The following is a 16,655-nucleotide window of genomic DNA, read 5'->3' as shown; positions in this document are numbered from 1 at the left end:
TGTTACCTTACGATTATTATTTTTTTAAAGTCATTTACTTAATTTTATATGTGATACCTAAATCACAGTTCTACACTATCCAAACCAAAGAATTTCTCTTTTTGTTCCAGTGGTGCCGAATGGGGGAGTGTGTCAGTAAAACCCCCATCCCTGAACACATTGATGGTGACTGGAGCATTTGGAGTCAATGGAGCATGTGCAGCCGGACGTGTGAGTCCGGGGCCAGATTCAGGCAGCGCAAATGTGACAATCCTCCGTAAGTTGATTCATTCTGATGAGCACCTAACCCTTAAGAGCACTTAAGGGAGCATAGAAAGATGTCTTCAGAGGAAGCCCAGCCCATCTGTTTCTCCGCTACCCAATCCAGGGGAAACTGATGTGGTGCATGTCCAAGGAGGAGGAGGAGGAGGAGGAGGAGATGAAGAAGAAGAGGAGGAGGGGAAAGGGAAGGGGAGATGAGGAGGAGGGGAAAGGGAAGGGGAGATGAGGAGGAGGAAGAAGGAGGAGGAGGAGGAGGAGGAGGAGGAGGAGGAGGAGAAGAAGAAGAAGAAGAAGAAGAAGAAGAAGAAGAAGAAGAAGAAGAAGAAGAAGAAGAAGAAGAAGAAGAAGAAGAAGAAGAAGAAGAAGAAGAAGAAGAAGAAGAAGAAGAAGAAGAAGAAGAAGAAGAAGAAGAAGAAGAAGAAGAAGAAGAAGAAGAAGATGATGATGATGATTTTAATGGTGGACAATCATTGCTTTTATTTGTCAGTCACAAAATATTCCCTTCCAAAGCATTGCTTTCCTAGGACTGTTAAATCTTTTCTGCATTTTTAGCAGATGACCTTGGCTGATCTTGAAAAAGCTAAGCAAGGTCAGATTTTATTAGTGCTTGAATGGGAGGCCACTAGTAAATCCCAAGGGGGTAAGTTGGATTGGGATGTTTAAAAAAACATCCTGAAGGAAAGTATGGAAAACCACTTCTGTATCGCTGCCATAAATAATTAGCACAATTTGGGAAGTGTTATTGTGAGCCTCTCTTGAAAAATAGTTCTTCTGTCCTACATTCAGGTTTCAGAAAAATCGCTACTGATGTCAGTTAAGACTGTTTTAAAACTTAAGTGTGTATAACAACAGTATGAAAAAAAAAAAATCGTGGGTCTGAATGTGACTTGAGGACAGACGATCCATATTGCCAATCTCAGTTTCTCTTACTTTCTCATTTTTCATTTATAAATTCCTTTCCTTTACTAAACCGAGTAACTTAAAAACATTTGCAAAATGTATTTTACACACTTTATACATGACACATTTTTGCTTGCCACTTGCACTCAAGGGTGTTCTGAATTTATCTGTTGTTTGTACAGATCTTCCCCAATGTGTGTGTGTTTTAATCACTAAACAATATTTCAAATTCAAGACAAGTTTGGAAAGATCACTGAATTCTGATTTGTCCATTGCCTCAAAAATGTAAAACAAACACGTTTGCATTAGATACGGACCACTTCTTTTTTCATTTTCGATCCATGGTAGGATGACCATACCTGGCTGAATTGTGCCCTCTGTTGTTCTAAGTCCTGATTTATTGGCTTTATTGCGTCTCCCCCTCTTTTTTTTTCCTGGCTGCTATTCTCATTAGTCCGTATGGATGTTTTCAGGAAGGTGTATGAAATCACCAGAAGTCAAATTCATCTGAAAGGAAATCTTTTTTTTTTTTTTTGCTTTTAATTTGTGTTTTCTTTTCAAAACAGTCCAGAAAGAAGTTCTATATTCACAAACTCCCCTATCAATCTTTTGTGGATGACATGATGGAAACTAATGCAGGCTGTCCATATTTAACAGGCCTGGGCCTGGAGGTAAAAACTGCCAGGGAGCAAGTGTGGAACACACGGTATGTGAAAACTTGCCGTGTCCCAGAGGGGTGTCGTCCTTCAGAGACCAACAGTGTCAATCTCACGATCGCTCGGCCAACAAGAAGAAAAGCCTATGGACGTCTGTCATCATGGATGGTATGTTTCAGCAGATGAAAAAACACTGCTATTTTTTATACACAGTAGAACAGTGGTTCTCAACCTTTCTAATGCCGCGACCCCATAATACAGTTCCCCATGTTGTGGTGACCCCCAACCAGTTATACATCACCGGGTGCCAGGGGCGTGGCCAAAGAAAAGGGGGGGGGGAAATGGCGGACAGCCTTGTTTGGTGACCCCCATGAAATGGTCGTTCGGCCCCAAATGGGGTCCTGACCCACAGGTTGAGAACCACTGCAGTAGAACCTAGGTACTCAGCTTGTTTGAAACTCATCGAATTTGGTACTCAACGCATTTTGAGGCAAAAATTTTATCCCGGGACTCATCGTTTGTTTGGTACTCAATGCACAAGCTAGAACTTGTCAATGTCAGCTGCCTTGGGACTGATTACATTATTCCTTATGGGGATTTTTTTTTTTTTTAGTGCTCATCGTTTTTGATACTCATCACGTCACCGAAACCAATGAATGATGAGTGCCAAGGCATCACTGTACAATTTTTATTAAAGAACTTTTTTCCGTAGACTAAAAACAATGCCACCTTTGAGTTAAAGATAAGTAGAGGAAAGTAATAGACAAGTGAAAACAGAAATAGAGAAAAAGAAGTACCGTATTTTCTGGCGTATAAGGCGACCCGGCGTATAAGACGACCCCCGACTTCGGCGCCGAGTTGCACGCCTAGAAAGTTGTCTTATACACTGGAAATTACCATAATTTCTGGCGTATAAGACGACCCCTGACTTTGGCGCCGATTTCAACGCTTTAGAAAGTCGTCTTATACACTGGAAAATACGGTAGAAAGGAAGAAAAGAAAGAAAGAATAATAAAGTGCCTTCTGATCTTCTTAACAGAAGCAGTTATAAATACATTTATGCTTGCCCTCTCTAAGGTTACATCAAAGTTTCCTGCTTTCCATAATCGACCCTGTCTAATCATCAGATTCATAAATTATGACTTTGGGGGGGGGGGTTTCCAGCAAAAAGTCCATAAGGAGAATATTGCTCCTGTTTCTGTGCTAATTGACAGAAAGGGATCTCAGATGTTACCCTGAAATTAAAAAAAATAGTAGGTAGTCAGAATACTTACATATGGAAATCTAAAAGAATATAAGCTTTTCACTCTTTGTAGTCTTTATTTGCAAACCTCAGTACTGTATTGTGTAATCTTTTTGCAATTTCTTGACTTCAACATAAGTCTCTTGGGATAGCTACATCAATCAACCAACTATTGTTCTGTCCAGTGTGTTATACTTCTGGTGCTGATCAAATTTTAAAACCCCATAAGAGTGTTACTCTGTTGTTCTTAAGATAGAATATTTGTAGCTCCGGGTCAAACTGTGAGGTCTTTGGTGCTCTCTGAGCTTGGTGGTTTTCTTGTAGACATCTCATGACCTGACTAGGTAACATCATCAGTGAATCTGTTGTTTTTCTTTCAGAAAAACCTTGTGAGCTGCATTGCTCTCCATTTGGGAAAGAGTCTCCTATGCTGGTATCTGATAGGGTCATTGATGGTACACCATGTGGACCTTATGAGACTGACCTCTGCGTTCATGGCAAGTGCCAGGTGGAGTAACTTTTTGTTTGTTATTTCATCTGAACTAACATCTAAACACACTATTATGCTGAGTTCAATATTTATGGGGAAAATGCAAAGCTGTGACTATGGAATTGCCCTTACCTCTGTATTGACATAGATATCCAGTTGCTATGTCCTTGTGTAAGATTCCAGGTGGTTTGTCATTGTTTGCTATCTTCAAAAATGGATGGTGTTCTCTTATAATTCTTTCATTATCAATTGGAAGACGTTAAGAATCAGGCACTAAAAACTAGGGTTTCCCAAAAGCTTTGAGCTTTATATTACAGGTGATGAAAAATACTTGATACTGTGTAGAGAAAAACCTTTGCAAAATTGAGATTTGGCACCCATTGCTATTCAGGAGGAATTGTGTGATAGAAAAAGCATGGTCACCTTGGATTCCTGAGAATTGCTTTTCCTTGAAGGACCCCCAATTGAACTCAAATAGTTGAATTCCTTAGAACAGAGGTCCTCAACCTTTTGGGCATCAGGGACCGTTTCCGTGGAGAGAAGTTTTTCTGCGGACCAGAGGGTGAGTGGTTTTGTGTGCTGCCTGCATCTCATGGATGGGGCTTTGCTTGTTTGTGCAGACCGGTTGCTGGCATGCCATGGTCCGGTACTGGTCCACGGAGTGGGGGTTGGGGACCCATGCCTTAGAAGAGAAATAGCTTGGATTCTGTCTTGCTGAGAGAATCAAACTTTTGGACTGGCAATGTTGCTCTGCTAAATTCAGCGTTTTTTGGGTGGAGAACTAGTACAGAAAACAGACTGATGTTCCTAGTGGTGGCAGGTACTTTTATCAACTTGCACGTTACGTTGGCATGTCCAAGACAGGAAGCCCAAACTGGTCCCCCAGCACTCTCTTGTAGCTACTAAGGTAGGTAGAATGTCAAACACAGGAAGTGCTTTCCCTCAGCTCAGCAGATGGCTGGGTGACCTATTGAGTCCGTTGGAAAAAAATGTCAGAGTTCATATCACTGAATAGGTTTTTTTAAAAAAAAGGAGAAGGAGAAGGAGAAGAGAAAACACCAGTCATTTAACCCAGGGCTTTCTATATACCAATCATATGTATGCTCTGTTATTGTGCTTGTTGCCATGTTTGGAATTTTTAGACAAAATCTGACAAAATACCTGCTACCCAGTTAAATAATTTATGGATGTCTATTTCTGTACTGTGTTCTGAGTTCTTTTGTAGGCTTCTCTGCAATGACTGATTTTATTTATGTTAATAACGAATGGGTTTATATTGTTATTTTTACATGATTCAGCAAATAAATATTGTCTGAAAGCAAGATGTTTAAGTACCCCTGGTCTATAGTGTGAACAAGTGTTGACAGTTGGAAAATTTGCTACAGTGATATCATCTTGGCATGATTAAATTTCAGAATGACACTTAACAAGGGCAATATTTGTATTTATATACAATCTGCTATGGCAGGCTGAGCAGATGGGAAACACTACCGTGCTGCATGAAAAGGGCATTGTCTTTTTTTTTTTTTTTTTTACATGAGGCAATAATTACAATTGTGCTAGTCGAGTAACACCCAAACTATGAATGGGCTCTTTCCCCGAGGAATTTTAAAAAGCTTTGTTGAAAATAGCCCATCCATAATTGGGTAAAATTCAAATTGTGTGCCAAGAGAAATGACATAAGTTTTTTTAAAAAAATAATTACTAGTATAGGGGAGTTAAACCAAAAGCACTGAGAGATTTCACACTTTTGAGCTGATAGATCATTTAATGGGAATTCTACTATTCTATTATTAATTCCATTCCATTTGTCTGAAATGGTATAGGGTTTTCTGTCTGAGCAGGGGGTTGGACTAGAAGACCTCCAAGGTCCCTTCCAGCTCCTATTCTATTCTATTCTATTCTATTCTATTCTATTCTATTCTATTCTATTCTATTCTATTCTATTCTATTCTACTCTACTCTACTCTACTCTACTCTATTCTATTCTCCAGGATTTACCGACCTTTAGTGATCTCTAAAGGAGATTAAATATCTAAAATCTCTTTTTGTTATGACAATAACGAAAAAAAACCCTCTTGATCCCCATTAGAAAATCGGCTGTGATGGGATCATTGGATCTGCTGCCAAAGAAGATCACTGTGGCATTTGTAATGGAAATGGCAAAACCTGCAAAGTGGTGAAAGGGGACTTCAACCATACGAAAGGGATGGGTGAGTAGTTCTTGCACATATGAAGATTGAAACATCCTACTTTAATATTTACAGCATGTGGCATAACCATGTTATGATGATAAGCCACGATTAACCACAGATGATAAAGGGTCTGGAGCTAATCATATGACAGAAAGTTGAGGGAGTGAGGTATGTCTAGCGGCTAGCCTATCGAAGAGAAGGATTAGGGTAGACAGGATAATTTTCTTCTGGTACTTGAGGGGCTGTCACAGAGAAGAAGGGGCCAACCTACTCTCCAAAGCATCTGAGGGTCGGATAAGATGTAATGGGTGGAAGACCATTAAAGAGAAATGCAACCTAGAACTAAGGAGGAATTTCCTGACAGTGAGAACAATTAATCAATGGAACAACTTGCCTCGGTTTTTTATTTGCTGCTGATGTTAATGGCCAATCACTACTGACCCTTATTCAGTATTTTTCTATTTTTGGTTGTGTGGGATAGTTCGATGCACGTCTTGTTTTGCTGTGAATTATAACTGAACTTGGGGAAAAAGTGGGCTATTTATAAACGTACGTGATTTTAGCCAAAAAATTAGAGAAGTGATGGGTTAGTTATATAGTTTGAAATGCATTTCTCGTATAAGTGCAACCGAGCCCTATTCCAGTACTGGACTATTTTATTTCGATTCAGATTTGATGTTCTGTGTCTAAGCAGCCAGTTCCCAAAGAGGATTGCTTTATAATAGATATCAGAAAGCTCTTGCGAGACATGTCATCTCCTGCTGCTGAATCAGGCTCCTCCTGAAGAAGGATTATTTCTATTGACTGCTGACTTGCTGATCGTGTCACTAAACCTGTGCCAATTCCTTTTTTTTTCTTAGTCTCCAATAATCAATGTAAGAAGGTTTCCACCTGTGTGATGGCAAGGACAAAGGCAGTCCCGAAGTGTTTCTCGTGTAAGATGCCTCGGTTGCTTTCGGTGGTGCCGGTAGATAGATACTCTCTCGGTGAAGGGTCTTCCTGTGTATTCTTTGGTTGGCTTGAAATGCAGAATGTAGTCATGATTTGCTTAACAACCATCTTGCTTAGCAACAGAAAAATCTGGTCCCAATTGTCATAACTTGAGAACTACCTGTGGTGGGGTTTCTAGGCTCAGAAGCAGACAGGCTTGATGACAGAGCGGTCGATGGACATGTCATCCGATTGAAATATAAATCAAGAGGCTTCTTCATCGCAACCAGAATGTAAACCTTCACGATTCCGCCAGCTGATGACTCTGCCTTCGAAGGAGAAGCCCAACGGGAAGAGAGGAAGACACATCTACCTAATATGTCCCACTGGTTATTCAAAGAGGGAGCTGGATGCGATCAGAATGAAAGAGGAAGATATTGGGAAGAAGGCATTAATTATGTCCGCCGTGTCTTTCTCTTCTGGGAAATGGCATTATTTTCTCTGGAGGAATAAAAACCAGCTTTCCATCGGTGAAGGTGAAAACAACCACTTAGCGCATTTCATACAAACATTCCCATATTTAGATATAGCCATGTCTTTGGAAAATAGTAATTCATTGGAACCCTAGCAGATACTATAAGAATTTCACGAAGAATTCCAAACTTATCATTGATGCCATGAACTGTTGGCTTTGAAATCTATCCATAACTTCAAGAAATCATGGCAGGACAAGAAGCAATGGATGGAAACTAATCAAGGAGAGAAGCAACCTAGAACTAAGGAGAAACTCCCTGACTGTTAGAACAATTAACCAGTGGAACAACCTGCCTCCAGAAGTGGTGAATGCTCCAACACTGGAAGTTTTTAAGAAGAGACTGGACAGCCATTGGTCTGAAATGGTATAGCATTTCCTGCTTGAGCAGGGGGTTGGACTAGATAGAAGACCTTCACGCTCCCTTCCAACTCTATTATTTCATTATTAAGGTTTTCCTCCAATGACTATGGCTAGAGGCAAAAAAAAAGGAATTATGGTATCAAAGGCTGAAGGAAGTTGTTGATCACTCCTTCTTTCCTGATTTCTCCGGAAGGCACAGCACCAGCTGTTCTCCCTCTGTGAACCTTCACAGGAATAAAGGCAATCTTTCTGTCCCCTTCGCTCTGCTCCCTTCTGCTCCCTTCCCACCAGCTCAGGCGTCTCCCTCATTTGAGCCCTGCCATATAATTTTAACGTGCCATTCTCTCCGAGCCCAGTTGTGCATTCCTGAGGCCTCGATGTAACACAGACGAGAAAGAAAGAGGATTTTGTGCCAGAAAGAGAGAATTGTTCCTGAGGTAGAGTGCGCTTGCATAGAATACTACGAGTTAACAAACAACAAAGAGTTCCCAGGAGACTTGGGAAACCTCATTGTTCGATCTGAAATTATTTTTTGCTAAACGGATTGGAATGGGACCTAACAAGAATGGAGCCTGTTATTCTGTTGTAGCACAATTGTCTTAACTGTCTCTCCGGAATTGGTGTTGAAAAGAATGGACCAGATTCTATTGAAAGTTGAGAACGATTTAATTGTAGAGGGGTTTTTTTTGTTTTTTTTGTCATAGTAAACTGAAAATTACTGAACTTTCCGGCATCCATGCTGCAATTACAGATTGCTAAGGGAGTGGTGACTTGTAAATGGTGAGAGACAGTATCAAGTCTTACACTTCTCCAAATGCTGGGAAATTGATGTCCATTAATGTATAAGGGTAAAAAGAAATTCAAAACCCCAGGAGTCTAGTGGTATAGAAATAGTATTGTATTTGCTAAATAATTTGTTAACTCTACATCTACTTGTCCCAAAAGGCAATTGGATTTTTGCTTATAATATGAAAAGGGACTTGAAGACTCTTCCCACTGGGATTGACTTCTCCATTTCTCGTGAATATTGGCATTGCTCTGAGGTGTTCTGTCAGTGGATATTTGGTATAAATCTGGGGCTAGCTATGGAGGATCCAACAACAGAGTACTTATTTTAATTCTTTAAATTCCTGGATAAAATCTTGAAATTGTACATTTAGAGAATGTCCATAAGTTTGTCCTAACATTGATGACATGTGTAATTTCAAGCTGCTTCTTACCCTCTTCTCTTTGGTTGTGTCTTGTTATTACGTCACCTTATCGGTGGTAATAATCTTTGGTTTGGGGGTCTGTCTATATTGCCAAGATATTTATTTATTTATATAAAGCATTTATTTTACTGGGTTTATGTATCACTCCAGTTATGTCTGGCGCCAAACAGCTACTGTTCTCCAACAGTAATAAAGTTAAAGCTAAAAAAAAACAACCCCACAAATAATATAACAAAGTAGACTTTCAATAGTAAAGAATATATGTATCATAGGTTGAACTGTTGGGATCTTAGCACTCACAAAACTGGTTGATTCCAGCAGAGAATTTCATTACCACGCTACGTAACATCCTCAGTGCATTGCTAAGGCATAATGATGATATTTAGCTTGCTAATGAAACATCTGTAGGAGAATAATCAAATTCAGATAAGACTGCAAGCTCCAAATATGTAAATTTCTCAAACACTAAGGAACATCTGTAATGCCAGTTCTTTCTGCAGAAGGGATATAAACCCTTCAAATTCCTGAATTCCCACTGAAATAATTTGCCCTCTTAGAATGGGATGGTTTGATACAGCTTGAACAGGCTGAATGAGAGTAAGCCCAAATTCTTGCTGTCAAGCTGTATATTAGACAGCTGTTTGCCTGGATTATGATCGCTTGCATAACTGTGGTAGTAAAAATAATGATTAAAACAATAGTTAATCCTAACGGCAACATGATAGCCACATGCATTGAAATCATAGCAGTACTGAATCCAACATGTTGGCACCAGATTCTTAACTCTGAACTTTTTATTGTAGCCCTCTTTTCAGTTTTCTTTTCTGTGGTATTAAGCTATTTCTTTGGTAAACTAATGAAAGGAGAAGAAAATGAAAAATGAATGTGTAGTCAGGGCAGGGGTCATTTCATAAAAAGATTAGTAAGTGAAAAACAAAAGACAAAAACAAGGAATGCTTATTGAAACAGATGCTCTATTGTCATATTGTTCTTGATTGGAAATGCTTCTGGTAGAAACCAAATCAAAGTTTTCCAATATGGTTCCTTCCAGATACACAACAGGACACCAGGTCTGGGAAGCTGGACTAGCCAGGATGGGCCTGATTGATTGATTGATTGATTGATTATGTGTCATCAAGTTGTTTTCAATTCCTAGCAACCACATAGTTAGATTTTCTCCATCATACCAACCTGTTCTTTTAAATCTTCCAATGATGCATTAATTGAATTATTTGGGAGAAATAGAGATAGTTAATTTAGTTTTTACCATATGGTCTTCATGCTTATCTTGAGCGATATTGCCCTAGTTTCCCACTTATGCAAAAGCATAATTTGTTGAGCCATAATTTATTAAATCAACCAATTGGTTGGGTTGACATAGCATTGTTAGCCAGGGCTTCCCTACCACAGTGACTGAACATGTGTGAAGTATGACATCAAGTTTCCCACAAATTAAAATGGTTGGCACATTAGTTGAAGCCAAAAGAAATTGAAATATCCTTAAGGGCTTTCTCAGAACAATTTTTGATTCATGGAACAAGTTGCAACAATTTTAACCGAGATCTGATCACACAAAGATATCCAAACATCACCAATTGGGGTTTATTGCATTGTAATTTTAGTTATGTAGGAATTGAATTTGAAACATGGGCACATTCATTTCTTTCTCCTGTTTAAGTCATAATTCATATCTTTGAAATTTGGGTGGCCCAGTGTCTCACCAAATTTCAAAATGAGTGTTGGAGTGGTGGATTTTTTTCTTCCAAACTGTAAAGGATGCATACTTAGCCACCAGGACCACTTATCGGTTTCCCTGTGTATTTACTTTGGGATATAATGCGGCTCATACGTTCTTTTTCTTGGTTGTAGGTTATATTGAAGCAGCTGTGATACCTGCTGGAGCAAGACGTATCCGGGTGATGGAGGACAAACCTGGTCACAGTTTTTTGGGTAAGGAGAGAAAGAGTGAAAAGCGTAGGGACTTGGTTGAAGCAACATGGGTGGGGCTTTGGAGAAAAGTTTATTTTATTGACCATCGCTATATCTCAGAGACTTTTACTACTAGGATTCTCATCATTGAAAAGTAAACATTTGGAGGTAATTTCAGAAAGAGGCTAATGGTAGCTATAGAGAGGGTGTCCAGCTATGACGGGCTGCTTTTTGCAAATCAGTTGTTAACTTATTTTCTATATTTAGAAGAATGATGATCCTTTGTCTAGTTCCCAAGTCCAGTTGGGTTCTTGGCTCAGTTGTGTCCATTCAAGGAAGGCCGTCTGCTTGGCATTTGAGCCCTGGTGGCCCAATGGTTAGAATGCAGTATTGCAGGCAAGCACTGCTCACAGCCCGGAGTTCAATTCTGATGGGGCTCAAGGTTGATTCACCCTTTCCATCCTTCCGAAGTCAGTAAAATGAGGGTCCAGATTATTGGGGGCAATATGCTGACATTGTAAACTGTAAAGCACTATGGGGCAGTATATAAATCTGAATGCTATTGCCATTTGGTGGGAACGGTTGCAAAGGCAAATAGACAGCTCCATCAGAGGCATCTGTTGATGTCACCCCCACATGATCAAGAACATGGCCACTCATTAGTTGGAGAGTGGAAGAAGCCTAGTCACTACACACATTGCTGGAAGCACATGGTTTCTGATGACAATGTCTCTTTTTCTTCAGCTTTTCCCACCTCTGACCTGCTTGGAAACTGGTTGCCATCTAATTTAGATAACACCCTTGGTTACCATAGTTTTGATTTAACACCAACATTCCTAATAATAAAGAGAATAGAGCCTGGGATAAAATATTTAGTGCTCTAGTCAACGTGCAGCCAACCGGCCATGCTTTCTTGCAAAAATTTCCTTCCTTCCTTCCTTCCTTCCTTCCTTCCTTCCTTCCTTCCTTCCTTTCTTCCTCCCTCCCTCCCTCCCTTTTCCTTCCTTCCTTCTTTCCTTCCTTCCTTCCTTCCTTCTTTCCTTCCTTCCTTCCTTCCTTCCTTCCTCCCTCCCTTCCTTTCTCCCTCCCTCCCTCCCTACTTAATGTATATACTGCCTTTCTCGTAGCAAAAGACTCTGGGTGGCTTCCAGTATTAAAGTAATAACCAGGCTTGTTGGGGAATTCTGGGAGTTCACACATGTTAAAGGTGCAAAGTTTAAGAAACAATGACCTCAACCATGCCGTCTTAATAAAAAGTCATAGGAATTAGAAGCCAGCCATTCTACTTTGACCTCCTTTCTGCTTTTATTCTTCAGTGGATCCTCAGTGTTTGGTTATTATCATAATGCTACATCTTCTTGAATTTTATTTTGAACTATTGTCCAGACATTCAGATGGGCATTTTATTGTTGTCTATTTACTATACAGCCTGTTGTCTCTAGCTGAAGACTGATGTAGCTGAAGTGGCAGGGCTTGAGCCAACTTTTATGATGTGAACGGAGAAAAAGTCTGCCCATCAAAACCCAGAATTCTGAAACTTTGTGCAAATCTTCCTTCTTGCCTACGGAGTCTGGTTTCCTTAGCTCTTGCTTCTGCTTAGCTTTTGAAATTGGTCACGTATTTGGCTTTTATGATCCCGTTAAGTGTTGTCTGCAGGCTTTCAAGTCTGTTTTCACATCCACATGGGTTAGAAACTTTCTTTCTTAAAAAGGGATGCTCAGAAAGCTGCTTAGAATGTTCGGCCTCACAATTTGCAGGATCTCCTCCAAAAAAATGGATCACTGCCAAAATTACAACGTCTTGCTTGCTTTGCTGCTTTTATTTCTGCTTGTATGGCAGGCGATATTTGGAACTAAAAGGTCTCCATTTTTCTAGGCTTTGACATAGTAAAACAGTGTCTGCCAGTGCTCTGGTATCTTGCAAATCTTTCGAATTTTTGAAAAATCGGCATTTTTATTAACAAGGTTGGATTAATTTGGATAGCTGCTGCCAGTTGAACATTGTCAGGTATCAGTTGGAATGAAGACAGGCATAAAAAGGCACCTCTTTCTGCTTTTGCCTACCTATTGATTGAATGCTCGTTGTCAAACGTAACTGCTCTTGTTGTTTTTGTTTTCTTTTTAATCTGGTTGTCAAACTTGACTGTTCACATTAAGGTTCCAGCTCCTTTACGGCTTCACACTTCTGCCTGATCAGCCTTGTTGCATTAAAATTATCTCATCTGTCTTCGTGTTTTGTGAAGGAGATCTTCGTTTCAAAGGAAAACAAATTAACTTGTGTTGATAGATTCACTTTTGCAAGGCAGCTGTCACTGAATTCCTTAAAGACAGCTTTTCTCTCCCCCTCTCTCTCTCTCTCCAATTGCTACGGAAAATTCCCATCTTGCAATATTTCAGTATAGGTAGTCTTTTAGTGACGGTTTGAAGTTAAAGCAGCACCGAAAATAGTGACGTGACAGCGTCCCTACTGTCACGTGATCAAAATTTAGAGGCTTGGCAACTGGCATGTATTTATGACGGTCGCAGTGTCCCGGGATCATGGGATCAATTTTGGTGACCTCTTTGACAAGCAAAATCAATCGGGAAGTCAGATTCTCTTAACAACTGTGTGACTAAATAACTGCAATGATACCCTTAACAACTTGTTGATGTCTTATTTTTGTTCCCGACTGGGCAACACTCTTTGTAAACGTAGCTGGGTGCTTCATGTTGAATTGATGCTTCAGCGAGTTCCTTTCCATTTACTTTCATCCCACACTGGCTGGCTTGATTGATTTTTGCAAATTATTTTGGACAGGAAATGCCTTACACTTTGGAGGTATCCAGAGCTGGAAAGAATCTGACTTGAAAGAAAAAGGTCATGCAAATTTGGATAACAGGCTGAGAGGATTGGTTCCTGTTCACAATGTGTGTGGGGGGGGGGGAGTACCTGTCAAAACTTAAGTATGGAGAAAGACAGTAATGGCTTGAAGGCTACCAATTCCCATGGGCTTCTTTTAGAAGTTTGGAAGCTCCAGCTCAAAACGCCAAGAAGCTCACAGAAAGATGGAAGGATGGTTGGACCATTTGCTGAGGAGACTTGCTTGAATTTGTGGCCGAGAAGACTTAAGAACTTTGTTGAACCCCTTTGCCTATTTGATTCTTTGCAGCTTTGAAAGATTCCAGTAAGAAATCCATTAATAGCGACTGGAAAATTGAACTTCCTGGTGAGTTTCAGATAGCGGGGACCACCATTCGTTACGTACGACGAGGCCTGTGGGAGAAGATGTCTGCCAAAGGACCAACCAAAATACCACTTCATCTTTTGGTAATTGTCTGACTGTTCATTGTATTCTTCTGGAGATGTAAATGTTCACGTTCTGACTTATTTTCTTCCCGTACTCACTGAAACGATTTACCTGTTAATGCCAAAGAGATGTAAAATGTCTCCAAATAAAGTGGTGGAATCAGGAAGATCCTGGTCTCACTCTCCTGGTTGGCCAAATCCTTATCAAATAATTTACAGATCACACAATAGCAGAGTTGGAAGGGACTTTGGAGGTCTTCTAGTCCAGGGATCCCCAATCCCCAGTCCATGGACTGGTACCAGGCCGTGGCATGCCAGCAACCGGTCCGCATAGACCAGCAAAGCCCCATCCATGGGATGCAGGCAGCATTCAAAACCATGCACCCTCTGGTCCACGAAAAAAACTCTCTCCACGGAACCGGTCCCTGGTGCCCAAAAGGTTGAGGGCCTCTGTTCTAGTCTGCTCAAGCAGGAGACCCTAAACCATTTCAGACAAATTTCTGTCCAATCTCTTCTTTAAAACCTGCAGTGATGGAGCCCCCACAATTTCTAGAGTCAAAACCTTTCCACTGATTAATTGTTCTCAATGATAGGAAATCTCTCCTTAATTCTAGTTTGGCGCTCTCTTGGAAAAAGCGTCCATCTATTTAATTTTAATTTTACTATGTTTAAAGCACTCTCTCTTGGTCGTAGGCTGTGTTCCCGTCTAGATTGCAGACCGCAATTAAACTGGGCTAGTCCCCAAACGAACCAGCCTGAGCTCATTAGAATGAATGAGATATAAATTAGGATTGGGTCCAGAACTAGGGTTTTAATTAAAGACTTTTGTGATGTGATGTCTTGTTACTAGGCAAAATTTATTGTTTGCTATTTTGAAAACGTGGCTGAGAAAGAGTTTGAAAATAATAGTAATAACAAACAGAGAAATGTTATGTAACCCAGCCAGGTGCTTCCCAGATGTGTTTAGCTTTGTTTCCCAGGATTCCAGGGACATCTTCGAGTATTATGGGCTGGGAAGGGTGGCATAAACCCTCTGAAAAGTCCAGTGCATTGTGAATATTTCAGGAACACGTTGTGGATACAATCTCAGCAGTGTCTTCTCTTGAATTCTTAAGGAATAAGAAGGGCACGTTAGGACATGTTCAGCACTTTCCAGCAGGTGTGCATTGCAAGAGGAGATCAGGTTTAAGCAGCTTGATTTTTAGAGAAGCTTCGGCATTCTCTCCCTCCCCCTCGTGCTTTTAAAATCAATTTTTCTAAGAACCTTAAAACATAATCACCCGGATGAAGGTAGGATGACCTCTGTTGGAAACTAACAAGGGAGAATGAGAAAGAGTGGGCAGGAGACACACCATAGAACTGTTGCACGGAATGAGTTTCAGATGATCCATTAGTTTCTGCAGTCTTCTTTCCAGATTGAGAGACTTAAGAAGTTCCCCCCCTCCCCTTTTTAGCAGAACTTGCCTGAAATACATTACTGTAAGTATGTTTCCTGGAGAAATGAGTCTACAGTTAGGTATGTTTCAGACCTCCGCTTGGCAACGGGAGTGTCCAAGGGAGGCTGCCTCTTTCCAAGCTGTTCAGCAAAGTTATTCGCATCTCGTTTGGTTAAATAAGGGCAGGGTGGGGCTTCACGTCTTGCACTGGCTGGTGCTGAAGCTTCTTGGATCTTGCAAAAAAAACCCTCTCCAACTATAGCTCCAGTTGTCTGATTGCCTGAGCGCTGGCTCCCGATACAGACTAATAAAGCTCCTTCTGCAGCCGCAGATGTGTCGGCTATTGTCTTGCCCACCCCCACCCTGTCTTGCAAAAGATATTTGTCTCTTTTCATACAAGCCAGCAGAACAATTTTTAAAAGGCAAAAAGATGCCTGCTTTCATAAGAAAGGAAAAGGACCAGAACAGCCTCTGGGGTGTTCATGGAAGCAGAATTCGCAGCAGATGTTCAATAAACACTATAGGGTTCTAGCTTGGACCTGGATCAAACTTGGAGTGTAGAGTTGTCAACCCCTGGTCTCTGACATCATGTGCTGGAACAGCTGGCTGGAATCTAATGCGCAGCAAAGAGAAGGGCCTGTCTTAGCGACCAAGTGGTGGCTGGAAGCCAGATTTCAAGTGTTTTAACCAGGTCAGGCCAAACTGGAAACTTCCTGTTCTAATGGGGCTTGCTTCTATACATCCCTGAGGTTTACGAACAATTTTCTCAAGTAATTCGGTAGACTGATCTCTCTCGGGTTGAGGTTTTATTATTATTATTTTATTATTTCTCGTGGGCCTGTTTCTTTCTCAGCCTTCCTCGGAGGAGTTCAAGGGAGAAGGCGCCGTTTCTTCTCCTTCCCTTGCCTTTTATCATTGTGAGAAAAGTATGAAGTTAATGGTGCTAAAAGAAAGTGAGTAGACTAAGTCTTCCCAGGATGGTAAAGTAAAGCTTTGATCTTTCCAGGTTAGTTCACCATTCCAGTCAACTAAATGTCAATCATCCAGGTCATGGTTGTCCCAAAGGTGCTTTTTTCCAAAAGACAATTGGACTTTCTTGGTGATTTTTCTTCAAAAATGTTTCGCTTCTTATCCAAGAATCTTCCTCAGTTCTGAAGAACTAAACAGAAGAAGTTTTTTTATATATGAGAAGCAAAACTTTTCCAAAGAAAAAACTCATAAAGT

At 40.5% G+C, this 16,655-nt stretch overlaps 1 protein-coding gene across 3 annotated transcripts in view; it reads left to right on the top strand.

The window, feature by feature from the left end:
• Positions 1 to 16,655, top strand: part of ADAMTS17 (ADAM metallopeptidase with thrombospondin type 1 motif 17) — an 86,203-nt gene that overhangs the window by 53,828 nt on the left and 15,720 nt on the right. For 2 of the 3 annotated variants that reach the window (XM_039359085.1, XM_039359087.1), the window contains exons 12-18: positions 111 to 256; positions 1,819 to 1,985; positions 3,441 to 3,568; positions 5,643 to 5,763; positions 6,606 to 6,680; positions 10,651 to 10,731; positions 13,859 to 14,016. In XM_039359085.1, the coding sequence (XP_039215019.1) occupies positions 111 to 256; positions 1,819 to 1,985; positions 3,441 to 3,568; positions 5,643 to 5,763; positions 6,606 to 6,680; positions 10,651 to 10,731; positions 13,859 to 14,016 (876 nt within the window). The remainder of the gene's footprint in view (positions 1 to 110; positions 257 to 1,818; positions 1,986 to 3,440; positions 3,569 to 5,642; positions 5,764 to 6,605; positions 6,681 to 10,650; positions 10,732 to 13,858; positions 14,017 to 16,655) is intronic. The other variant, XM_039359086.1, reaches the window with a different exon arrangement.

This window comes from Crotalus tigris, unplaced genomic scaffold (assembly GCF_016545835.1).
Source record: "Crotalus tigris isolate CLP2741 ecotype Arizona unplaced genomic scaffold, ASM1654583v1 scf7180000019068.10715455, whole genome shotgun sequence".
Classification (NCBI taxonomy): Eukaryota; Metazoa; Chordata; class Lepidosauria; order Squamata; family Viperidae; genus Crotalus; species Crotalus tigris.
Note: the sequence above shows the minus strand (reverse complement) of the source record. Positions and strands in the feature narration are given on the sequence as shown.